Below are 27,347 nucleotides of genomic sequence, written 5' to 3'. Positions count from 1 at the left end.
GTGCCCATAGAGAACAACCGGTATAATTATGGATCTGTATATGATACACTATTTGTGTTTCCATTAGCTGAGATGATCTCCAGACATAACGGTATTTGAGGTTGAGCTGGAAGGAGGTGCTACGTATGACCATGTTCTTGGAGGCAACGAAGTCGCTCAGTATTTGATTACTTTCGTTGGTTCTCGGAGAAGCTACGCTCAACCTACCAATTACCTGTCAAATGATCCTGATGTAGTTGAAGAATGTTACACTACATTATATTTTCCAGTAATCGTGTGGCCAGGTGGAACTTGCTCCTTATGGACAATGGTTTGAGTCCCGAAACTTAATTGACGCCCTGTATATCACTAGCGGAGTATTTTCGTCACTGAAGTATTTTATGGGATCCGCTTTCACTTCGTAATTTATCCCAGATTAAAGATTAGGCGTTTCTCAACCAAATGAAAAGGATAAAACCGAACCGTCATTTCAACTATTAAGTCCATTTATTCTTGGCGTTGCATCTAATTTGATCGAAGTCCGTAAAGAAAGAACTATATGGATATCATTATCACAACTACCAGAACTACAGCAAGTATTCGAATTTATATGTTTTGTTGCATCAATTTAGCAAAGATTGAGTGAACGTTTATCGTGATCATTTTTTTTGTTTTGTTTTCATCAATATACTACCATGAATTACATATGTGTTTGCCATTCTTGGGCTAAAACTACCTGCTGTGTTGATGAATAGTAGATGTGAAGTGTTAAAATTAGCTTCCAATAGGTCTCACCATTACTAGGTTTGTACTTAACTTATGTTTCATTGTATCCGTGTGTTTGAAGTGTTTGTATGTATGTTTCGATTGTGTGTGTGTGACAATTGACTGTGCTAGTAGATGAAAGAATGTTTTGTTCTAATGGGGAGGGTGTAGGCCTGGCCAGTGCTGTAACATCGTGTTGGGCTTCTGAACTAGCTAACACATACATTGATAACGATTTGGCATTTTTCACACGCAAATATATTGTTTACTGCTTACCACTGCTTTTGCTAGAACTACGGATTGACAATGCCATTGCGGTAACACTTAAGTTTAAGTCTTCATATGCTACTAGTTAAATGCTAATGATTCACGAGTGAGTGGAAAGTGCGTCTCTGCCAATAAATGCTAATAATTTTTTTTCAGTGTCCATAAAAAAGGATGTATATATGAAGAATAAATAGAATCTATAATAAATATTGAGCAAGCAAGAATCCAATAGACTTAGAACTATGAAAAAAATAGCCAAAGGTATATTTATACAGTGACCCGCAACGTAAAATATCCACTTGAACCATCATCATATCATGAGACTTGAATGAACAATGTTTGTGAGATGATGGTATATATTTGTATTAATAAGATATATACAAAGAGATTGAAACAAAAATGTAATCAATTTATTCTTAAATCAAAGCTTGTCAGCAAATTAGTGAAATGTATTCATAATACGACATGACAAGAAAAAAAAATCCACTTTAAAAATTTATTACAAAAAAGAACGATGTAACGATGCAAACATAAGCCTTCTGAAGACGTTTTGGCATGCTCTCCACCAATTAATTCAGATGTTGTGCGTTAATCTCCTTCCAGGCTCTCGATAATGCTGCTAAGTACGTGCCCTTGTGCGTTACGGCAGTTCTGTCCATCTTGTTGTCCAGAATAGCCCACAGATTTTCAATAAGGTTCAAATCTGGACTTTGAGAAGGCCATGAACATTCACCCGCTTAGACTTGAAAAAAAGCCTGTGTTTTTTGGCGGTATGTTTAGAATAACTGTCCTATTGGAAAATTAAGTCTTTACCTACACCGGTGCTTTTTTGACCCTACGTCAAACATTTTGACGTCTTTCATTTCTATACTGTGGTGTAAGTTCAAAGTTTTGAAAACGAGAGCATAACTCCAAAACAACAAGATTTTGAGCGTAAATACCTCCTAACCAACTAAACGAAATGATATGGTAACCACTTCATCCTAAAGATAAAATGTCTACGCGTTATATGCTTGTTACTTATGGATCCGAAAACTTGTTTCAATTGTTAAAAAAAAACTGCTCAAAAATCTGTATATAAGCGGGTGCCAGCTCGATAATCCACTCAGTTATAATTGTACATCGGTTTGAGCATGTTATCGCTGCCACAAGATTGATGTGACGCAGCTGACGTAGTTCTTCAAGAAAACGCAGCTAAACGCTATCACCAAAAGCCGGTTTGTGCAAACGAAGGGCACTGGTTTGTCGTGTTCGTTCAAGCCAAAATCCACCGGTGATGATGAATGATGACACGCACAGAAACACACAACTCTTTCCGTTTGGTGGTAATCGAATCGGCATCGATTGCCGGCGGGCGCCGAGCGAGAGGATAGCCGCCAAGAAGAAACCGAAAAAATGTTATCGCTGCTGGCAAATAATCTTCCTCAGCTACCGGGAAGAAACTACTACTGTGAAGATGGTGAGCAACAAGAAGAAGGCTCCCGCTACTGCCGATGCATCTGCAGCAAAGCTAAAGCAGCCTGAACACTCGAAAACCGTTGCGAACAACAGTTATTTTTAGAACCAAATATTACTTTGAAGCGAAAGAGTTTATTTTATTTTTCTTTTAAAATATAATACTTTGTTTTGAAATTCTTTCGATCAAATGCAATTAACAGGAAAGCTTCTGAAGCGAAATGGCAAACGAAAAATATCGCATCGCGAAAATTATTTCATTTCGAGCAATCATCGCTGAGTTGCTGGAGGATTTCAACTCAGAGTTGTCTAGTTTGTCTTCCAAATTTCCAACGCCAGTCCTACCCCTTATCGTTCTATTAGCGAACGAGAGCTATATTTATAAACGGCGGTCTATTAGCTAAAAGCATTCAGTTTTGAACCGTGAGGGAGCTCAAAAGAGCCGAAAAGCAGCTAATCATCCACCGGTAAACATGATCGTCATCAAGATGCTGGAGAAACACAACGGTTTGTTCAATTTTAAGCTTTTGGTGAGAAAGCTAAACGATTGCAATCAATCATCTGTAGACGACCGGGAAGTGACGCAAAAACGCCAGAAAAGTGTATTAGTAGAAATGAGAGATAGCAGAGTGAAACAGAGCAGGAGGGTTGAACATCGAAGGTAAAGTGCGAAATAACATAAAAATCGTAAAATTGTGAGCTGTGCGTTGGTGCGAGATAATTTTTCCTCTTGAATGGGGAAGAATAGAAAGTTATAAAGGCGCGTCCACATTATGCCGATTAATGCCGATCGGCCTGTACCAGGCGGCATATTCAGTTCGTTAGGTAATGTGGACGCCCCATCGGGTTCACGAAGCCGAAATCCCATCGGATGCACGAAGCCATCACGAACACAGGAAACACAATGTCATCAACGCTAATTTACTTCATTTCGTTTTGGTTCGACTTTCTCGAACCGGACCCACTTGTTTCGGGTTGGCTTCGGTTTGATTCGAGTCGGTTTTCGGCACGTCGGCAAGCCCGGGCGGTACGTCCACAGTTAGTCGGCTTTACCGGGCGGCCAAGGCCGATTGGCGTAATGTGGACGCGTCTTAACATTTGCCGACTAACCGAAAAAATATATTAAAATATGCGTACCAACACATTTGCACCACATCTCTCATTCCATAGTCGCACATGGTACACTCGGCACAAGTTGAGCGAATGAGAGCAGTGGAAGAAAGCTTCTCTGTCGGCGAGAAAGAGCGACTGAATCCCAAAAAAACTGGAGAAAGCTTTTTCCCCGGTCACAGACGAAACCAAACAGATAGGACTGTCAGAAACACAGAAGAGAATGCTGAGTTAAGACGTGATTGAAGAAGCGTTTTTCTCACCATGGAACAACCCACACTATGAACAACGAAGAGTATTCTATCCCACAATTGGACTCCATTATAAACAATTTGGACAGCTGTAAATACATGTCGTCAATAGACCTGAAAGCCGCCTTTTGGTTACTGGCACTGGAGGAATCTGCACGTCCGTTAACCGCTTTCACGCTACCACAAAGAGGACACTTTCAGTTCAAAGTTGTTCCATTCGGATTATGCACAGCTAGCCAAGCATTGACAAGACTGATGACGAACTTGTGTGCGGATTTGGAACCACTATATTGACGACACCATCATATGCTCCCGCAAATTCAAAGAACACATTACCCTGTTGGGAGAGGTAGTCAATCGACTGAAATATGCTGGTCTCACCATCTCCCAAGAAAAATCGAATTTTTGCTTCAAAGAAATGAGGTACTTGGGAAACGTGCTCAATGAAGAAGGCATCGAGAGATTTCGTGGTTACGTTGGAGGAGTACGGTTTATTGTTTACTGGCGCTATCTTATTTGAAATCCATGAAAACCTCTACATCCTTGTTATGTCGGTGAATCTTACGTTTAAATACCTTCGATTTTAAGATCCATTATCGAAAAGAAAATTCGAACGTCGTTCCGGATGCGTTGTCCAGAATTGCGGCATCAATATCATTCTCCGTAAGATCTGCGGCAGACGATGCATGGTATAGAACAGTGCAGATAGAGTAATACAGGAAGAGGACAGATTCCCGGATTCCGGTTGGTAGATAGCGATCTGTACGGAAACTGTTTGTACAGAAACGAACTGGGAGTACCGGAACACAAAAGGAAGCGGAAAATCAGGAAATATATCAGCGATTATGTTAGGACGTCTAAGTTTGTGAAGCTAGTAAACGCCCCAGGTGTTAAATTCAAAACCAGCGAGACTTCCATGGGAGCTAATATCGGTTAACTTTGTAGGTCCGTTCACTATATCCATATGGGGCAACACAGTGCTACTTGTGATGGTAGATTGGATAACAAATGCGTTATAACACATGCAATGCGAAATTCAATGGCCTTGATAAAATATCTAGAAGAAGAGTTGTTTCTCAAGCACTCACGCCCAAGAATTATATTGTCCGATAAAGCAATGTCACGCAGTTGCATTCGAATCATTTCTCGCAAGATACAAAACAGCATTTCATTGCCCGGAGGTCAATAATGCGGAACGAGTAAATTGAGTTTCGATAACATGCATCAGATCAATCATTGATGGAGAAATTGGAATGGAAATCCTTCTGCAATCAACAGTGCGAAACATGAGGTGACAGGCGTCGGTCCACACTATGGAAAATACCTAATACTACATACTGATCTTTACACTCAGCGGAACCTAAACACCTCTGAAGACCCAAAAGTTGCCCAAGACCTCAGATTATGGGCCTTGCAAAAAACAGGATGGGTTATATCTATGGTATAACCGCAAAGGTGACGTAGGACTATCGTTGATTTAGAGATCATTTGTTTGAAGTTGAATCTGAATTCATTCTGAAAGAATGAATATTTGGGGGACTTCGAAAACGAGAGCGTTACGTTGGAGGCACAAGGTGCATCCAATATTGGATACGGAAATATCCTACTGATGGGGAAGAATAATCTTCAGAAGCTATCCTGTTAATTGCGATTGATTGAAAAATCACAAAACCAAATGTATTTGGTCACACTGTTACATGGATAGAAAACATTCAAATAAACTTTTTCACATGAATGTAATTTTAAATTCCCAGAGAAACTGGCAGATTATTTTCAGTAACGATTAGATATTTCCACATTTTCCTCGATACTGGAAGCCCACCAGTGGTTTATGCTAACTCGATAACCATCTGTTAATAACACTTGATTGAAAAATATTTGGTCACAGTGTTACATGGATAGAAAACATTCAAATAAACTCTTTCATATGAATGTATTTTTAGATTCCCAGAGGAACTGGCAGATTATTTTCCGGATCTTTCTCGATGCTGAATGGCATCCAAACGGAAAGAATTCCGTGTGTGTATGTGTGTGTGTAGCGGCTGCTTCGATGGTTACCTTCTCTTCTCCAGAAGGATAGGCTTCTCTGTACTCCCTCACAGTTTCGAACAAACTGCTTGCGTTTCAGGACAGATCTCGATCCTTCGTCGACCAGCACCCTCAGCAACGATGTTGTCTTGTCGATGTCCTCACGAAAAATGAATGCGTCTCACCACCAGAATATCGCTTAAGTATGCTTTTTGTGCGTGATTGAATCGAGAGAAGGCGTGGTTTACGATGGCAATTTGGAAGGCAAACTAGAGGGGAATGAACTCTCTGAGCTCGGAACATTCGGCGACTGAGCAATAATCGATTGTGGGCGCATACAATATTGGATACGGAAATATCCTACTGACAGGGAAGAATAATCTTCAGAAGCTATCCTTTTAATTGCGATTGCTTGAAAAAGCACAAAACCAAATGTATTTGGTCACAGTGTTACATGGATAGAAAACATTAAAATAAACTCTTTCACATGAATGTATTTTTAAATTCCCAGAGGAACTGGCAGATTATTTTCAGTAACGATTAGATATTTCCACATTTTCCTCGATACTGGAAGCCCGCCAGTGGTTAATGCTAACTCGATAACCATCTGTTAATAGCACTTGATTGAAACATATTCGGTCACAGTGTTACATGGATAGAAAACATTCAAATACACTCTTTAACATGAATGTATTTTTAAATTCCCAGAGGAACTGGTAGATTATTTTCCGGATCTTTCTCGATGCTGAATGGCATCCAAACGGAAAGAATTCCGCGCGTGTATATGTGTGTGTGTGTGTGTGTGTGTGTGTGTAGCGGCTGCGTCGAGATCTTCCCGGGGAACCGTTTGTGGCATCACTCTCCTCCTGATGGATTCCCTTCTGGCCTAAGGTGCACAAACAGGCTCTTGGTGACACCGTTCATTCGCGCTTTCATGATAAACGAAGAGTTTCACCACAACAGCGACAACATGCTCCAATCGCTGTTCAATTTGAACTGAGTGGATTTCCGAGAAGCGCTCGCTTATATACCGATTGGTGATTTCAATAGCCTGTTTTGAAAGCAATTTTAAGACTATTGAAACAAGTTTTTGGATCAGAAAGTAACAAGTATAGAAGGCGTAGACATTTTATCTTTCGAATGAAGTGTTTATCATACCATTTCGTTCAGTTGTTTAGGAGCTATTAACGCTCAAAATCTCGGTCTCCGGCGTAACGCTTTCGTTTTCGAAACTTTGATTTTACACCCCGGTATAGAAATGAAAGACGTAGTCCTACGTCAAAAACCACGAGTTTGTACGGCAGAACATTCAGAACAATCGCGAAAATCGAAAGATCGCTACAATCTGCGCAAGCGTTTAGTAAACTTCAGTGAAAGAAGTGTTGTGTTGCAGTTCTCAAAAATTGACAACGTGAACCGGAAACTGGATCCAATGTTTATTCCCGCTATTGTGGGAGAAAAACTGAGTGCAAACCTCTACTTGTAGGAAGATGTGGCCACCGGAAAAATGACAACTGTGGACAGTGTACTACACAGCTATCTACACAGGTTAAATCCTGTTAACAACGAGTAAATACTCCTGAAATACCGATCATTGTCGGGATAATTCAACATTGCCAAAGTGTGGTGAGCGAAAAAATGATATACCTTCTCGCTTTGGCAAAACAAGCAGGGACAATCAATCCCTTCATGCGGCTGTATTCCGGCGTAACTGCTGTGAAAGTCGATTCGCGTTGTTACGTTCCGATGGAAGTGGAAGACATATCAGACAGACAAGAGCCAGAGATCAGAAGGGACTGAGCTCATTGCTGGATCTTGATTCACTCGCTGATACTCGCTATCTGATTCGATAAAACATGAAAATGAGTTGGAGATCGAAAGGAACCTCGCTCATTGGTAGAACCGGAGATCGGAAGGAACCGAATTCGTAAAACCGAAGAAATAAGAGAGACAAGAGCCAGAGATCGGAAGGAACTACGCTCATTGCAAGATCCTAATTCGCTCCGCATGTACTCGTTATATGAAATGAAAAAAATTGGCACGAGATCGGAAGGAACCTCGCTCATTGGCAGAACCGGAGATCGGAAGGAACCAAATTCGTGAGACCGAAGGGTAGAAAGCTACGTACACAGAAATCACTCCAGAAAACATTTCTCTGCTGCAGCACATTGACCAGAGGACGACGCCAGTTGTGGCTAGAAAATGAACAATGAAAAAAGGTAGAACTGGACGAACTTTGTAATGCACAACGAAACAATTCCAGACGCCACCGATGTTGAATGATCTTGACAGACAGCAGGAAATAGATTCCAGTTTCAGAGGCGAAGTAAGACAATGGCAGAGAACCTAATAATTGACGCCTTGCGTCGGTCGTACCCTGTAAAGTTGTAGATGATTTGCAGGGGGCCCATCGGATGAGGGAAATTGGAACTTGTGAAGAAATGTAGTGAGGCTCCAAATACCAAAAAGATATCGATAACGACGTAATAGAGTAAAAAAAAATCGCGGAAAAATATAGAACGACGCATAAAATCCATAAAAAACTCCGTATTTCAGGAAAAGTTGGGCGAAACTACACATCTGAAAACGCTTTGCGCGATTGTGGAGTTCGTCAAAAAATCAACCAAATCAAAAGTAACGCTGGTATCAGGCGCGGTAGACCTTCAAATTGGGCTTATGACGTTCAGGATGACAGAAATGCCCCCATTTTCTGGATATATCAGCAAGCATTTTAGTTTGTACTACGAAAAAATCAAAGATTGATATAAATATAATGTAAACATGATTTTTTTTCTTTTGCTGTGAAATACAAAATAATTCTGAATGAATGTGGAGAATTTTGATTTTTTAATTTGGCTGAATTCCCAGATTATTATTCTGGCAAGCAAAGAGCTTGCATTGAGTAAGGATCAAAATTGGTATGTTACCACAGTTAACAATTTTTAGCAGAATGTAATAACATAGGGGTACAATGATTCTTGAGAAAGACAATTCATTCCCGCTTAACTCTCGCCGGCAAACGATGTTTACTCAACAATTTTCCAAACGGGAAGTGGGTGTTGTAACGAAGGAAGAACGAGCGTAACATTTATGTAGACTGGTTGGAAGCGACAGATATATCGTCTATTGGAAATAATATACATGCAACTTTGAACAAATGATCACAAAACCAACGGCAGGCCTACGTCAACCTTGCGAGTATACCACAGTATGGTAGTTTACGAGCGAATCTACTCTGTAATCCATGTGTCCTAATCCTGCGAATAAATGCACGGTCGGATACTGAAAGCTGAAGGTTTTCCTTGATAGACCGCATGGTTACCGTTGGATCTTTCTTGATTTCTCGGATGATCATTGAATCAGTACGACGGTCTGTTTTGCGCACACCTCCTCTACGTGTTCTGTAAGCCACAGATCCGAGCTTCTGGTACTTTGCCGAAATTTCCTGCACACCACCACGACCAACACTATATTTTGCAGCAATTTTCCGTTGTGATGGATTGTCCTTACAGTCTTTTACCACCAAATTTCCACCACACTACAAATACAAATAGTTTTGACATAAGGCAACACGAATACTAAGGGGTGCGTCAATTTTTTGTTACAAGATATTGTGAAATTTTCCAGTGGATTTTTTCCATGTCATACCTATTTTAACCAAAAATTGTCAAATTTGCATAGAACTTGAAAAATTGTACGAATCAAATTGGAATTATTCAATGCTGTTCAATAACGGTTGATATGAACTTTCATTTGAGAAATTACCTTAATTATCATCCACATATGTCTCATCATTCAGCTGTGAAAAAGTTTTTGAATTCGGGTGTTTTTTTTCCTTGCGGGTCGCTGTATGTTGTTAATGAACAGATAAGAGCAATCCGTCTTTCGGATGAAAATTGTTAAAAGACGAAACAAACAGCGCAAGTCGGCCTCAATATAGGTGCAAAATTTAGTTAACTTCATTGTTGTCAAAATTATCATTATCATCGTCCGAGACCGACGATTCCACTGCGTTATCCTCGAAGTTAGACGACTCGGATGTCTCCATCGAAGAGTTGACTTCCTTTTCCCTACGAAAATCGCTTCTTTCTTCTGCGATGCCGGGATTTTCAACGCATCGACTGCTACTGTTGCTGCTATCCTCTGCTGGCCCGCCAACATCGGTAGCGATGGAATCCACGACGAAGTTCTCCGAATCCGTTGAAGATGAGCCTGGAGTTTCTTCGTTCTCCGGTTGAATTTCTGGTAAAGGCGATTTTGCCACTGAAGCTATCGTTGTATCATTTGTTGCACCGACGACGCACTCCTTCGGATACTCCCGGCTTGGGCCGGGTTTTTCGTTGTCAGGTTGAAAATCTCTCGCGCGGAAAGTGCCATCGGTAATACGACGAACGTCACGCAATCTGGACAAGCCATTGTTTCCATTGCTCCCTGCGGCTGGTCGGAAGCTATTGTCGGCGAAATTAAATGACCAATTTCTGAACGGATCGCTTGATCCGCTTCTTTCTTCTCGCGGTGCCGCTGGCGAGGAATTTGCCGGGCTCTCCGATCTGGCACGATTTACGTGTTTGAAAAGTGGTCGAGCTCTCGCGCAATCTAGCCGTTCCGGGGGAGGTGAGTCAGCAAGAACATTTTCATACTCATGTTCCCGTAAACGTGATAATTGGGGCGTATTTCTCAGCACTCGCGGATAGCTGCCATTCATTGTTGGATACTCTCTTGCCGGGGGAATGTAGTCCCCATACTCATGGGGCCGTAACTCTTGTGAATCGCCAATTTTCATCACTTCCTGTTGGTTTGTATCACCGCCGCCATCACCACCACCACTACCACAGCCATCGCAGTTTCGAGAAAACATGAAGTTAAAATCAATAAATTTGTAGTCGGGAGGCGTTTGACCAACCCACAACGGGAGCCACTTGTTCACTAGCAACCACTGCAGAGATGGTTTTGAAATACGGCTGGCCTGCAGTTCACCTTCGCTCTGTTCTGAAAAATTGTTTTGAGGTTCCTTCTTCGATTTGCTTTTGATTTTCGGTATGGTTCCGGTAACTTTCGCGGATGTCGAACTTGCTGAAGCCGACGAGGTGCCCGCTGCAGCCATTCCATTTTCACTGTTTCCACTAACATTGGAAGCATTCGTCGGACCTGGACTACCATTTTTGTGAATGTTATTCATTGATTGTGAGTTCTCACCTCCCAAACAGCTGAAGAAACTTTTCACGTTAACCGAAGATTGGGAGTCCTTCCCTGCGGCCGGTTGATTGTTGGTCGAAGTGTTCAGCCTGATGTGGCCAACCGTACCCAAATGACTGTGCCCCAGAACGGCATAGTGACCCCCAAGACTGTAATGGTCAATATTCCCACAAGAAGAGCTCAAATGCCGCTCGATTCGACCAACACCGTGACCTATGACATCCAACCTTCCATATATGCCTCGATTAAGCGGTCCACCACTAGCTCCCGCCCCGAAGGATCCCGTATTCTGGTAGGCCGGTTCCTCCCGAACTCGCTCGTACACATTTTCGAACTTGGAAAAGTTGCTCTGGTTCTGACATCGATAGTACTGATATGATTCTGTATCATCGAAGCTTCGCTGCCGGGGAGCTCTTATCGTATTCTGCGAACAACGAGGACGATTCAAATCCAAATGAAGATTTTGGTAACGTGGACCTGAACCGACCGAAGGTTGGTTTTGATAAAAATTGTTGCGTGTCCCACCACGAGGCACATCATATCCTGCCGTGCGGTCATACAGCTCGTTACGATACGCTAGGGGATGGTACTGTTGCTGCATCCGCAGCATACTCGGTGGAGGAGGCGGACAAGACCCACCAGCTTGAATATTATTTCTTACACCCATACCAATCGGAGCACCAGTTGGAGGCCCTGGCGGTTGATGTTGTGAATTGACAGGGATTCCGAGGGGCATTGGTGGAACATTTCCTAAAGGGTTCTGTGCAACAGGGGCAGGGGCAACCGCATCCACACCAGCATTCGCGGCAGCAGCGTATTGTTCAAGCGACTCATAAATGTTTTCGTAGTGTACGTTATTGTTAGTATTACCGTTACCGCTGTTATTGTTGTTGTTTGATTGAACTTGATTATAACCTACAGCACCAGCTTCCGAGTTCAGCCCTTCCGCTTGACTACTTTCATCGTCGTTGTTTTGGTTATTCTGGCTATTGTTGATCGCTGCATTACCGTTTGTCGAACAATTCGCATACCTTGAGCTGCTTATTGCTGTGGCGGCGGTTGCGCCCTGCTGTTCGCTTCACATGGGCTTATCTATCATTGCTACGCCGGCATAACTGCGCCCAATACTCATAGAGGCCGGCAGCAATCTCCAGGTATTGGTTTCCGGAGTGTAAACTTCAACCGACGCGAGATTAGAACTTCCATCATCTCCACCCACCACAAACAACATACCCTTGTGAGCCACCACCCCCGCATTACGTCGACAGAATGCCATATCAGCGACCTTATGCCACGTGTTCGTTTCCACATTATAAGCTTCAACTGACCTTCGAACCAACGGCCCATCATGACCGCCCACGGCATACAGAATATTGTCCAAAACACCCACACCTGCCCCACTCCGACGATCAGTCATCTCCGCTACATGTGTCCATGTATCTGCCGCCGAATTGTACCGCTCAACGGAAGCTAGGCATTGTCGCGAGGCCCCATCATAACCCCCAACCGCATACAACAGCCCATTCACCACCCCAACGCCAACCGAACTACGCCTGGTGGACATCGATGCGATCAATCTCCACTCCTGAGTTCGCGAATCAAACATCTCCGCGGAACTCAACCCGGACGACCCATCGAACCCACCTACCGCAAAGATACAGTTGTTCAGAACCGCCACCCCCAGAGTAGACCGCCTCGCTTCCATGCTATTGCAAGTGGTCCACTGATCCTGAACAGGATCATACACATCAACCGTTCGTACTCGCAACGACCCATTGAAACCCCCTATGGCATACACCTTATCACCCAGCACGGCAAGCCCTGCGCGGCATCTACGGGTCGGCATCTCCGCCACCTGATACCAGCGCTCCTCGCGCAGATCGTAACACTCAACCGAACGGATCGCCTTCGGAGCCTGTCCTCCTATGACGAGCAGAACTTTTGGCAAACCCACCGGTTGCCGGGGGACGGTGCGGGGCGTCTTGAACGAGGACTTCTGTTCTCCCTTCAGCAGGTGATACTTGAGGGCCTCGATGATGTAATCCTTGCACTGCAGATCCGCCTTCAGCAGGTGTTCCTTCTCGACCCGCTGCACCAAGTATTCCTGGGACAGAAGGGGAAGTCGGACGTGTTCCATCAGGTCGGCGAGATACGTTTGGCGGTTGCTGACGTCGTACTGGATCCAGGCGATGACACACTCGTAGATCTGAGGAGGCGGAGAATTATTAGTTTTCTAAAGCGTTTATGTTTCAAGTTTCAAGATACAAACACGTTTACTGACAAATCCATCTCGGACTCAATTAATGCGAACCTTTGTATTGACTTCGAGTGATTGCATTGTATCAAATATTTCACTTGAAGTTTGTCATTTGAAGTCATTGGTATTTCTTATGAATCGACATTATTAAAAACGTGAAATTCCATAGCAGAAATGAAATTGAAATAAGCGAATGGTGCTCTCGTATGTCACTTGTTACCGTTTCTAATAGGAGTAAAGGTAAGTTTCTTCATTTTGTTTCCAAAAATTTATGCTTTAATCTGCAAAAATGGTTACAAGTTTAATATATTCAAAGTATTACCCATCGCTAGTAACAACTTCCTCCCACCTTTCTAGCAATTCATTGATCCCTTTGCGGAAATAATCGTCCGGCTACGAATCGTTCCAATTTTTGACTTCATCAAAATTAGAGAAGTGCTGGTCAACCATGCATCGATCGAAAAAGGTAGAGCAATGTCTGGAGAATACGGCGGGTGGGATAGGACCTCCCATTTCAGCGTTTCCAAGTATGTTCCGACCGGTTTCGCGACATGTGGCAGAGCATTGTCGTACTGCAAAATAACTCTATCGTGTCTTTGCTCGTATTGTGGCCGTTTTTCCTTCAGTGCACGGCTCAAACGCATCAATTGCCGTTGCGTCGGGTTTCATTCGGTTTCAGCAGCCCATAGTACACCACACCCAGCTGGTCCCACCAAATAGACCGCATAACCTTCTGGCCGTGAATATTCCGCGCGGCCGTCGATGTTGATGCATGGCCGGGGTATCCGTCCGTTACCCGACGATTAGAATTGTCGTAATGGACCTAATTTTCATCGCCTGTAACGATTCGGTGCAAAAAAAAACCCTTTCTTTTATGCCATTGGAGCAGTAGTTTGCACGTGGTTTGCAAGGCATTCGACGTCTCGTGGCTTCAATCCATACGGCACCCAATGTCCTATCTTTCGGATCATTCCCATTGCTTTTAAACGGGCACGCTTCTGTCGCTCCACGTGCATTCATCTCATTCTTCACACTGAATCGAAGTTATCGTATTGCATTCATTCATTTGAGCTAGGATTGGGCGATCTTTCATTTTCAGAAGATCGATCTTTTTCCTTCAATTTTTTTTCAGTATACATCGATTTTAATCTCACCACCTGACAAATTTTATAAACAAAATGTCAACATTTGGATACCCTTCGAGGATGTCAAATTAGTGTTAGTGATAGGATTGGGCGATATTTAGAAGATAGATCTTTCCTTCTCCGATTTCCGATTTTTCGGATTGATTCTTTCTATTCCAAAAAATCGCTAAAATCGATCTTTTTTCCGAGCTTTCCAATCATTTCGTCGTAGACAAAAATTTGTAAATTTGTTTTTCAGTGAACTTTGATTTTAGTCTCACCAAAAACCACTTGACAAATTTCATTAACATTGGATCCCTTTCAAGTGGTCGAAAACTCAGGAGAAGCAAATTTGTAAGTTTGGTCATTACAAAACAAGTGGTCACATGTTATATTTACACCATCACATTTACTAGGCTGACAGTGGAAATTGTGACGAGATGGATGGTGACATCAGGTTCAGCTGAAGAGTTCTTTTTTAGAACTGAGACTATTACCAATATTTCAACTAAATGCCAGATGAATGACACGGTTGAATTCAACGGAATTATTGTCAGCGTAGTTCTGGGTGAATATCAGTTGTTCAATTTCTAATAATTTTCAGTTAATTTATTTAATTAAATAATTCCACGACGGTTCAAGATGAATGCCCTGGAAACTACTTTTTATCTCTGGGCTTTCAAGATTTTTTTGTGACCTTCAGCCGGAGAATCAAAATGATATGCCTTTGACGCTTGAATAGAAATTTGAAATGTTTGTTCCATATTCAAAGAAAAGACAACACTCATATAAAACAAGTAAATAAATTGGAAAAAAGGCATTCGATTTTCCGAAGATCGAACCATCAAAGATCGATTCTTTGATACCGATTAAATCAGTGAATCGATCCCTACACCGTTTAGAAAATCGATAAATCAAGATCGATCTTTTTCAAGGGCTTGCAGAGTCCACATTTGAGCAGCTTATATTGAAATGAAAGTTTCGTTGTGTTTGAAACATACTGACTGATATTAATGAGATGGAGCTTGAGATTGAGCTTGGGTAGACTGTACACTTCGTAGCTGCTCTCCGTGATTGAGCTGACCATTCTCATTTTTAAGCAATACTCACTGAAACTAATGAAAGCGGTAAATTGAAAGGTTTTACAATACTGTCGTAATCTCACAAAGTGACATAAGCGCCAAAGTTGACTTTTTTTTTTATTATAGATCGATGAAGAATACCAAAATGTGAAAAAAGGCCCCGTAAAAGCTTTTAAAACGAAGTGGTGTAAGCGCCATTCCCACTATGATGAGAACAAGTAGATTGTAATGCGATGTGATTTTTTATCTGATCTGAAGACATAGAATGAACGAGCGGTCTTCTTTTTGACGTAGGACTACGTCTTTGATTTCTATATAGGGGGTCACTCTACGAAAATGTAACGTTTATTAGGAGTTTTCAAGTGCATATTACGAAGAATCGTTCTTACGATGTATATTATAATATATATCATTAGACGGCAAATTTATCCACAGTTTTTTTCGCCTGAGATATCAATAGTGGAAAAGGTAAATCATGTATTATGCATTCTTTCTTCCAACTTCGTTCCCATGAATGTTATATGTAACACAAAATTGCGTGCAAAAACTCGTTCTATCTAACAAATAGGCAAGATGTTGAAGTAATCATATGCAAGATGGCATGCATCACTCAAACTTCATGCAAGATTTAATCAAAGCAACGAGGGATGTGTTACCCATACAGTGACCGTTCATTAATTAGGAGGAGGCAGCGATTATGCGAAGACTTATTGATATCTGCATTACATCGCAACATAAAAATGAAACGAAATGAAATATTAATATTCTTCATAACTCATATCCATAATTCTCAATGACTCAATTCCTTCTATGATAGATTGAGCAGTAGAACCAATACGACTTGATTGTGATAGTCTGCAAACGATCATTATTTCACCGAAAAAGCTGCTGCTCCCAATGCCTAATAATAAGAATAAGACAATGGAAAGAAATCACCATAACATAGCTATCCATTAAAAATAAAGTAACTTCATGATTTCATGTGTATTTTACCTCAAAATATCACGAAATCGTGAATATTTTCAACTTGTTTTTTCGTTTCTTCCCCATAAATTTAATATTCAATGTAATCAATGACGATATTTTTTTTTGTTTACCGATTCACATATACCTCATCTACCATTCCACCATTCATTAATCATTTTGAGTTAGACAGTTGAACTTCCTGCCAGAAGCTTATTGTCTTTCTTTGTTCGTTACAAACCGTTTGAAGGTTATGAGTACATATAATAAACGGCTCTTTTTAGCGCTACTATTTAGAGTTCCAAAAGAGTTAAACTAACAGATTTCTGAACAATAAAAAACAGGAAGTGGGTTATATCCATGATATAACCGCAATGGTGACGTAGGACTATCGTTGATTTTAGTGATCATTTGTTTGAAGTTGAATTTGAATTCATTCTGAATGAATGAATAAATGAATATTTGGGGGACTTCGAAAATGAGAGCGTTACGTTGGAGGTACAAGGTTTCCTACTGATGGGTACGAAAATGTCCTACTGATGGGGAAGAATAATCTTCAGAAGCTTTCCTGCTAATTGCACTCGATTGAAAAATCACAGAACTAAAGTTATTTGGTCGCATTATTATATGGATAGAAAACATTAAAATAAATTCGTTCGCTTGCATGTAATTTTCAATTCCAAGGGGAACTGGCTGATTATTTTGCAGCAACGATCACTTCTTTCCGGATTCTTCTCGATAACCAGCGAACGTAAGTTGCACGCGTGTATGCGTGTGGCAGTTGCTTCGATACCTCAAGCGGAACCAATTTACGATGTTGGAAGACGACCGAGAGAGTGGTCGTCTTCTCTTCTCCTTCTGATGGATCGGCTTTTCTGCCCTCCCTCACAGTTTCACACAAACTGCATGTGTTTCAGGTCAGGTCAGGCCAGGTAATGAATCCCTCGATCCCTCGCCGTCCAGCCCGTCCAGCACGTTCAGCTCGTTCAGTAACGATGTTGTATTGTCTTTGTCCTCACGAAAAATGAATCCGTTTCACCACCAGAATATGGCTTAAGTATGCTTTTTGTGCGTGATTGAATTGAGAGAAGGTGTGGTTTACGGTGGCAATTCGGAAGGCAAACTAGAGGGGAATGAACTCTCTGAGTTTGAAACTTTCGACGACTGAGCAATAATCGATTCAAAATTATATAATTTTCACGATGCGAAACATTTTCCGTTGCGCGGAAAATACAATATACAATATTGGATACGAAAATTTTCTACTTATGGGGAAGAATAATTTTCAGAAGCTTTCCTGTTAATTGCGATTGATTGAAAATCCACAAAACCAAATGTATATGGTTGCAGTGTTATATGGATAGAAAACATTAGAATAAACTCTTTCGCATCAATGTATTTTTCAATTCCCAGGGGAACTGGTAGAGTATTTTTCAGCAACGATTAGTTCTTTCCTGATTTTCCTCGATACTCGAAGCCCACCAGTGGTTAATGCTAACTCGATAACCACCTGTTAATAGCACTTGATTGAAAAATATTTAGTCGCAGTGTTACATGGATAGAAAACATTAAAATGAACTCTTTCGCATGAATGTATTTTTCAGTAACGATTGGATCTTTCCGAAATTTTCTCGATGCTGAATGGCATCCAAACGAAGAGTTCCGCGTGTGTATGTGTGTGTGGCGGCTGCTCCGATCTCTTCCCGGGGAACCGTTTGTGGCATCACTCTCCTCCTGATGGATTCTCTTCTGACCTAAGGTGTACAAACAGGCTCTTGGTGACACCGTTCATCCGCGCTTTCATGATGAACGAAGAGCTTCACCACAATAGCGACAACATGCTCCAATCGCTGTTCAATTATAACTGAGTGGACTTCCGAGCGACGCTAGCTTATATACCGATTGATGATTTCAATAGCTTGTTTTGAAAGCAATTTTAAGACTATTGAAACAAGTTTTTGGATCAAAAAGTAACAATTATATAACGCATAGACATTTTATCTTTCGAATGAAGTGTTTATCATACCAGTTCGTTCAGTTGTTTAGGAGCTATTAACGCTCAAAATCTCGGTCTCCGGCGTAACGCTTTCGTTTTCGGAACTTTGATTTTACACCCCGGTATAGAAATGAAAGACGTAGTCCTACGTCAAAAAAACATTTGAAATAACCAAGTGTTCTGAACAATCACAGTCCTACGTCAAACTTCCGTCCGTTCCCCTAGGCTCAGACCCTTCTACTTTTCTATAACACCACTTTTCCGAAAAGCTCGTCATTTTAATCAAAAACAGTATATCCCCATGTAGTGCTACATTTATAATAGCAATGTAGTCATGTACATAGAATCTCCGTTTAAAAATCTCGTCAAATATTTAATTTCACAAATCAAACTCAGGTTAAAGGAATAATTTATCCTAGACTGAAGTGTATTTCTGTTATCACATATTGATGATGCTTGTTCATGCTTCGCTCAAAGGTGGCATGCCGGAGAAAATAGTTGAAAACAGATTCTCGCATACTTCGATGGATGTACGCCAATCGGTTGTGGACACAGCGATATAAAATTTTCTGTTTCCACAACAAACTGGCGTTAGTAACATAACACAAATAAAACGGTATTTTTTCAAAAATTAGTCCGATGGCAATGTTTTTCCGTCAAATGTACACATTTTTAACAGATCAGATTTTCGTAGTGTATGCGTATACTGATTATACATGCAATTTTGAGAAGAGCCTCGTACTGAAATATTTTTCCTCTGGCGCTTGTGTCACTCTGCGAGAATACGGCAGAGTAGGCCAACATGAATAATCAGTTGCAGACGGCGATGATTTGGTGGTAAACGTAACCGCTAAGCCCTCTTATATCTGTTTCAATACCTCTTTCATTCGAAAACGGTCCGAACAATCCATTTTGGTGCATCCTTCCGCATGAAAAATGAAACTCTTTGACGATAATAATGAATATAGCTCACTCATGAAATTTCAAGCGTCAAAAGTAGCTTCTGCTTCCTAAATCGAAAGGAAATGATGCTGCCCATGTTTGCATAGGAGACGTAATCACCATTAGTGTTGAGAAAACTCATTTTTGTTGTTTTTTTTTTGCGTACAAACGTAACCATGCAAATTTCCAATGAAATAATCCGTCCAGTTGAAGGGTATTAACGGCAAAAGAGGGCCTAGGAGATTTTGCGGAACAAAACATGTTTTTCCATTCGGAAAACGCTTGCGTCTATTCATGCGGACAATCAATCGTTTCAATGAACATTTGTTAGCATAGCTAGACGTAATCACCGGGTTGCTCTGTCGGTAGCGTTAGTATCTACATTTCCGATAATACGATAGTCAAAACGTCTCCGACGGTAGTTTCAATTGTTATCGGATAAAATCATATAGGTTTGGAAGAAATTTTGTGAAATGTCTGGAAAAGGTGCTCTGGATTTGTTATGAGCCTATGATAGTACTTTTTCTTGAATACTCTGGAATATGATAAGCAGGTTCATATTCTTCAATTAATTGAATTTGTAAAAGCAATTTGTAATGTTGGTAATTTTAACTATATGATTTACCGATGATGACTAACACAAATGGTATGAGTAAATGCTGAGTATGTGGAATAATTCGATATCGAATCCGAGGAGTTATAATGCTAAAAACCAATGTTGTTTTAATGTTACTACTGATCTGATTGTTTCATTACCTACTCGAAGATTCAAATGCAGAAATGTAGGTAGTTATAACATCAAAAAACACAATTGCTTCTCTTTGTTCATCGCAGTGCAGTGTACAGAAAATAGTAATTATATGAGCAACATTTCAATGATTTCTTATATTCATCTATTAGGAAACACAAAGTAATAAGACATTATCGTGACAGGATAGTTTGGACTCTACAAGGATGTGATTCAAATGTAGATTTAGCTTAGAGCACATAAAATATATGATTGTTGATTTTCGAACGTTGTATGAAATCTGCATGGAACTACGTCTGTTATTGCGTAGAAGGCAAAACGGCGAAAAAGTCGATTTTGTTCATTTTGTCGCTTACGTCTCCTATACAAACATGGGCAGTGTTGCAGTCGTTTACTGCGGCGATTTATTCCGGTCACGATCTTTTTCATATAGTCTGCCTAAAAAAAGTTATCCAAATGTGTCCTGAATGATCTTAAAATACTCGAATGCAAAGTAAATAGTTTCGGATTTTCGCTTTGAAATAAACTGTTAATGCTGTTCAACATACATGGAGCATAAGACAAAAAAAATTATCTTTACGTTTACCCGTCATAGATCTTACGTAGTTTTTATCTACTTGTACAACCAGAATGAATTCGGAGCGGTTCATATCGTTCCAATATACGTTCGTCAACACGTTCCAATGAAATTCACCGCCATACTATGGCAAACACTTTCTAGTATAAACAAGTTTGGGCACAAAAGAGTATAACTTAGAGGAGCAAAATACTTCAAGTGTCGAAAAAAAATAAGTTCGTGATATTATTTTACAAACATACACTTATCTCCGCTTTGCGCTCTTTTCAACAGAAGCTATTTCTATTAATATTAGGCTGTCAAAAAAGTCCTGCGGTATTTTTTTTGAATTTTCATTTGTTCAGTAAATTAGTTACAATCATCTGTTTTAAGTCAAATATGCGCCGTTTTGTTCGATGACTTGTTCCCAACGAGATGCCAACTTCATAATACCCCTGTTATAGAAGCTCGCTTCCTTATTGGCAAAAAAAACTCGGATAGCCAATTTTCACAGGCCTCTTTTGTGGCTAACTTCTGACTACCTAGCTCGTTCGCCATGGACAAAAACAGGTGGTAGTCACTTGGTGCAAGGTCCGGACTATACGGCGGATGCAAAAGAACCTCCCATCCGAGCTCCCGGAGCTTCTGGCGCATCACCAAAGAAGTGTGTGGCCTGGCGTTGTCCTCATGGAAAACAATGCGGCCTCTGTTTATCAAAGATGGCCTCTTCTTCATGAGTGCTACCTTCAAGCGGTCCAGTTGTTGGCAGTACAGGTCCGAATTGAGCGTTTGGCCATAGGGAAGCAGCTCATAATAGATTATTCCTTGACAATCCCACCAAACACACAGCAGAACCTTCCTGGTCGTTAATGAGGGCTTGGCCACCGTCTGAGCCGCTTCAGCGGGCTTCGACCACGACCTTTGCGCTTCACGTTGTCGTAAGTGACCCACTTTTCATCGCCAGTCACCATTCGCTTCAGAAACGGGTCGATTTTGTTACGATTCAGCAGCGATTCACATGCGTCGATACGGTCAAAGATGTTTTTTTGCGTCAACGTGTGTGGCACCCATACATCGAGCTTCTTTGTGAATCCAAGCTTCTTCAAATGGTTAATAACAGTTTGATGACTTATCCCCAGCTCTTGGCCGATGCTACGGCTGCTACTATGCCGGTCTTTCTCGGCTAATTCAGCGATTTTGTCGCGGAGCGTGGCGCATCTTCGACGACCTCTACATCAGAACGAAAACGTTGAAACCATCGTTGTGCGGTGGAAATGGAAACTGTATCGGGTCCATAAACTGCACAAATTTTATTGGCAGCTTGAGATGCATTTTTGCCTTTGTCATAGTAGTACTGTAAAATATGTCGGATTTTCTCTTTATTTTGCTCCATATTTGCGACACTATAACTCACGAACGACTTAACCAAACAAAACACTGTCAAGGACTATATTATAGTGCGCAAAAATACCTTTCCAACAAGCTATAGTATGATTCGATACAATGAATACAACTAGAACTACGCGCTTACAACGACATCTCGCGGAAATACCGCGGAGACTTTAAATGATTCCCCTTCGTTGATCGCGGATAAGTTACTTGACGGCATGGGTAGGGAAGCTCACAAATGAGCAGAATAAATGTATGGGAAAATGGAAATGTCTTTAGTTTTCATCAATTTAAACCGTTTACACATCAGGTGATTGTAATATATAGCATAAAAAACAAATCTTAGGGAATTTCCGATTCTTTTGGTATATGAATCGTCTAAATCCGTTCGCGGCAAAAATAGTTATTAACGGTCACTTTATTTCATAAAAACGTGACCTATTTTTTATTTGGAACCCTCAATGAAAGACGTAGTTCTACGTCAAAATAAAAAAGCTGGATAAAACTGTAGAAATTTGAAAAAAGCTGGAGATTTTTGCCTTTGGCTGTTTTGCTGGCTTGCTTTAAAAAACTGGCAATATCCAGGAAAACTGGAAGACTAGCTACTCTGCTTGCAAATGTTATTGTACATTTACTATAAATGTAGTATTTGTAGTAAATGAATGTAAATATTTAGTTAGTAAGTATATTTCGTAGTAAATAAATGAATATTTTTCTCATTCTAATGAAACAGATTGTTATCTACAGTGAATATTTTCGATGGTACAGATTTAAGAAGAAAAAGTACAGATGAAAAAGATTTTCATCCCTTTCGGTACAGGCGTAGGAAAAATTGTTTTTGAGGGGTTTTATGCCCAGGCCTTCTAGGAAACACCATGATTGTATAGGCCATTTGCATCCTACTCGATATAACGTCGTCGACAAATTACTCTTTCGTTTTTGACTATGAATATTTCATATATTTCGCACAGTAAATCAATAGGCAGTTTTGAAAAGTTGAAAAATTCTATATAAGGACTAATTATTGCACTGACGAAAAAAAATAAATTGTCTATATCGATTTTTGGAAAAATACCAAAAACCGTTTTTTTTTTAGTATTTTAGAAAATACTAGCTGTACCCTGCCACGCTTTGCTGTGGCCCATTGTAGTTGCATGGTTGAATTTTTCATTTTTTTATGTTATAACAACAATCCTAGATGTGTTTGGTTGTTTTGTATTCTGTATCATAGTTTGAGCTCAATCGGACAACCGCACAATTTCAGTTCATTATTTTGTCAAACACGTGGAAAAAAGATGTTTCCATCATATAGAACACATATTTATCGATTTTCATTAGAAGCTCAATTTCAGAAACGGACTCTGGTCATATATAAAATCATTTTGCTTCCAACTTTCCATTTTTTTTATGCCGTAACAACACTCCTTGAAGTGGATTGTATATTGTGTCCAACATTGAACTCAATCGGTTCCGCACTTTTCGAGTTTTTGACGAATACACAAACGAACAGAACATTTTTATAAATATATAGAGATAGATGAGGGAAATCGATAAATTTGAAATCACTTCGAAACACAATTCCAGTTCATGATTTTGTCGAACACGTGGAAAAAAGATGTTTCCTTCACATAGAACCCATATTCATTACTGAGTAGTCGGTTTTCATTAGAAGCTCAATTTCAGAAACGCACTCTGCTCATATATAAAATCATTTTACTTCCAATTTAACATTTTTTTATGCCGTAACAACACTCCTTGAAGTGGATTGTATATTGTGTCCAACTTTGAGCTCAATCGGTTCCGCACTTTTCGAGTTTTTGACGCGTACACAAACAAACAGAACATTTTTATATATAGAGAGATTAATGTTAGCAGGTAAATTTCTAGCCAAGTTTGTCCCCAAAATTCCTGCAATATTCCATATCGATACGTTCAGCAGCTTTTCTTAGCCGATCAAAGTTTTGAGTAAATAAGAGCACCCCATCGAACATTGCTCTGGGAGTAAAACATACTAGGAATGCGTTGAATGCAATTTGTGATTGTTGTTTTTTGAAAAATCACACAATGTAATCTAGATTCTGCACCTTGCTTCTCTAATTTGTAATATTTGCCCCTCGATAATGTTAATAAACAGACGACAACAACCGCTTAAACGTGACCAAATAAAGTGTGACAACTTGTGTAAGGTAAATGATGTTGGTTTGTCCGATTTTTGGGTATTTTCATGCAACTAGTAAATGCAACTCGATTTTTCTTCATGAAAATCTCATGTAGTCAAGACGAGTTTGTGTTTGTTGAAAATACCCAAGTATCTAGTTGCTCATAAGGCGTTCAAATTATTAAATTTTCTATGTTTTTAACGTTTTTTTTTCAAAAAGAAATTATGATCATGGTTTGTCTGGTTTTAGGAATCACTATTTTTGATGATGATGATGTTGGATTAAAGAGGCTTTCAACTTTTCAGTTCATTCGCCTCTATTACTATTTTTGAATGAAAAAATCCAAATTTTCAAGATGCATTTCATATTGCTTGAGTTAACTATTATCATATTGATCCATTAATAATTTAGGCTTCAAAGCTGAACATTATTTCTGCTACGCAACATAAACAAACTGCAGCGCGCCAAGCGGTTGCCATAGTAATCATGTGAACAAACCAACATCGGCGCATCGGATAATCCATGATCAGAATTGAGGCCATCGAGATGCATTAATTAAATGATTTAAATATATAGATCAGATACAAATTATTTACAAGTATGTTTACAATATTTGTAAGTGTTATTATCTAGAAAAGGTCTGAACACGTTGCGAATAATGCTCTGGTGGTTGAATAAAAATTATCTCAAATTAGAGGGGCGCGCTGACATCAATAGAGATGGACTTTATAAACATATGTATATATTACATGTGAATCCGTAAAAATGCCCCATAAAACTACTGTAAACCATGAAAAAGGCAATTTTTTTTATATGTTTGGAAACATTTGAATACCTGATTTGACAAAGGTGCGCTGAATTAGAGCATTCAAAAAAGTGGACAAGATCATATTTTCGACTGGACAAGTCAAAATCATTCACCCTACATTAAATTGCTTGAATAGTCTGCAATGGTTCGCCGTAATCAAGACGGATGGAGCGTAGTAATTGCAAACAGTAAATCAAAATGACCATAACATGGTGATGACCATTCTCAACTTACTTTCTCCTCGGAGGGGACCGAGATACGATCACTTTTGATCAAATTGACAACTTGCTCACTGGCAAGATTTAAAAACTCATCGAACTGTACAACATCCCTGCAGAAAAAAAAACAGAAAACTAGTAGCATATCGAGACGAAACGAATCTAAAAAAAACTTACGAAAAATGTTGCTCAATGTATGTTTCAGCGTAATTCAACAGATCGATGCAGCCGTGAATGTCGGCAAAGTCTCGTATACCCAAACAATTGCTCGGATCGAGCTGAGTTTGCAAGTAATCACAGCACGCATCACGCACATCGGTCAGCTGCAGCAAATTCGCCGCGGTTAACAAAACCTGAACATTGTCTTCGGTAACTTCCACTACCGACGTGTAAACGTATTCAATCAACAACTGTAACGCCCGGTGATCGACGCCCTGCAGTGTGATCCGATCCTGGCGGCTCTCCTCGAACCCCGTGAACATGGCGTAAAAGTATGGACTGCACGAGGCCAGCACCATCTTGTGGGCCGGTATCTCAATGCCATCCGCGACGAGTATCACATCGCAGAGTAGGTTCTGTCTGTGGGATGAAATATTAATGAACTAAATTTGCACAACAAACGTTTTCAAAATGTTTTCACACTTACTCTCGCATATTATTCATGGCTTCGAATGATCTCTGAGTGTGCACATTATTACGGTAGGCTCCCGATGTTTTGTCTTTCCCATTCGATCTCGGAAGTTGCTTCTGGGAACTTTCGTCGAGGGAATTCTGACTGGCATATCGTACCAAGATGCAGCTAAAATGAAGAGATTACCAAAACCGTATAACGCAGTTGCCTTGGGGTTCATGCACACAATAGTGCATAAATTAAGCTTAGCGCATGTCGCTCGAATTTTAATTAACCTGTAGCATCCGAAAGCGCTAACTTTACGAGTTTTTACTACTTAGGATAACATAAACAAACGGTGAGGCTCACCAATATGAATGTAAACATCGCTAGATAGACGATAAACAGAAACAGAATGTGAATTGCGCCACCAACACCATGATGAGACGGGATGTAAGTTCAATATTCTTTGAATAGTTCCCCTGCACTCGATGAAGACGATTTTTTAAGAAATACGAATTTTCTACATATGCATTTCAATGTTTTGCAACGGGGAACCCCCAACTCACCTTCCGCGTTCCATTATACCCTCAGCAGCTGAATTTTGACTGCTTCCAGTGTTGCTGTTATGGCTATTGCTTAGGTTGTGCATCGTATTCAGCGTTTACTGAATAAGTGCTATCATACACCATCCAAGCCAGCTTTTTCGCATTAAGTACCAAACCACAGACCTGATTCCACTATCTTGCTATCTTCCAGCTACTGAGGCCAAAGTGCTTTGCCCTCGACTAGCTGTCGTCGTTGGTCGCCTATTGTCTAGCAATGGCGACGGGACCAGATGAAGTGAAAAACAACCCTTTTTCGAACAGCAATCACTTGAACACGACCAGGAGTTCCTGCACACAATGTCACACACGGCTGTTACAGCTTGCAGCTGCTTTCATCACGAGAAATTACCATCTCGAAGTGAAAACTACTTTTTTCTTCACGGAGCCACCGATTCTGCTGCCATAACAAATTGTCGAAAACAAAAATAAGTCCCTTCGAATAGTTGACAGATGCAGAGGTGATATAAAAAGGTGGGAAGTGTATCTCCCTTTATCAAAATTGAGGTACCGTCTTATGGAGTTACTTTGGACACTTAGTGGATTATGCTGGTGATATATGAAAACGAAAAGGGGAGGGAGATTGTATACCTAAAGCGAGAGAAAGTTAGGTTGATTTTTTTATTCTTTATTATTATTTAACTCATCTAACAAAAATAGTTTTAATGAAATATGTATCACGATTTAAAACACATTCAATCTCTTTATTCTATTAACAAACTGTGACGTGAACATTCCAAATTCAAACACTGATTCAACAGACGAAAACAGAATGTGTATAATGTGAATGGAAGGAAAGTTTAGGATCCATCACTGCGCCAAGATCTATCACTTCATAT

The 27,347-nt window shown here is 40.3% G+C and overlaps 1 protein-coding gene across 1 annotated transcript; it reads right to left on the bottom strand.

The window, feature by feature from the left end:
• Nucleotides 1–464: 464 nt before the first annotated feature.
• LOC129775216 (ring canal kelch homolog) lies at nt 465–26,921 on the bottom strand. Its single transcript, XM_055779618.1, has 5 exons — nt 26,473–26,921; nt 25,940–26,092; nt 25,471–25,872; nt 25,310–25,406; nt 465–13,257 (listed from the first exon to the last, which is right to left on the bottom strand). The coding sequence occupies exons 1-5, from the start codon at nt 26,553–26,555 to the stop codon at nt 9,805–9,807; spliced, it is 4,188 nt and encodes a 1,395-aa protein (XP_055635593.1). The 5' UTR covers nt 26,556–26,921; the 3' UTR covers nt 465–9,804.
• Nucleotides 26,922–27,347: the final 426 nt, after the last annotated feature.

This window comes from Toxorhynchites rutilus, chromosome 3 (assembly GCF_029784135.1).
Source record: "Toxorhynchites rutilus septentrionalis strain SRP chromosome 3, ASM2978413v1, whole genome shotgun sequence".
Lineage (NCBI taxonomy): Eukaryota > Metazoa > Arthropoda > Insecta > Diptera > Culicidae > Toxorhynchites > Toxorhynchites rutilus.
The sequence above is the reverse complement of the archived record's forward strand: the minus strand, read 5'-3'. Positions and strand labels throughout refer to the sequence as shown.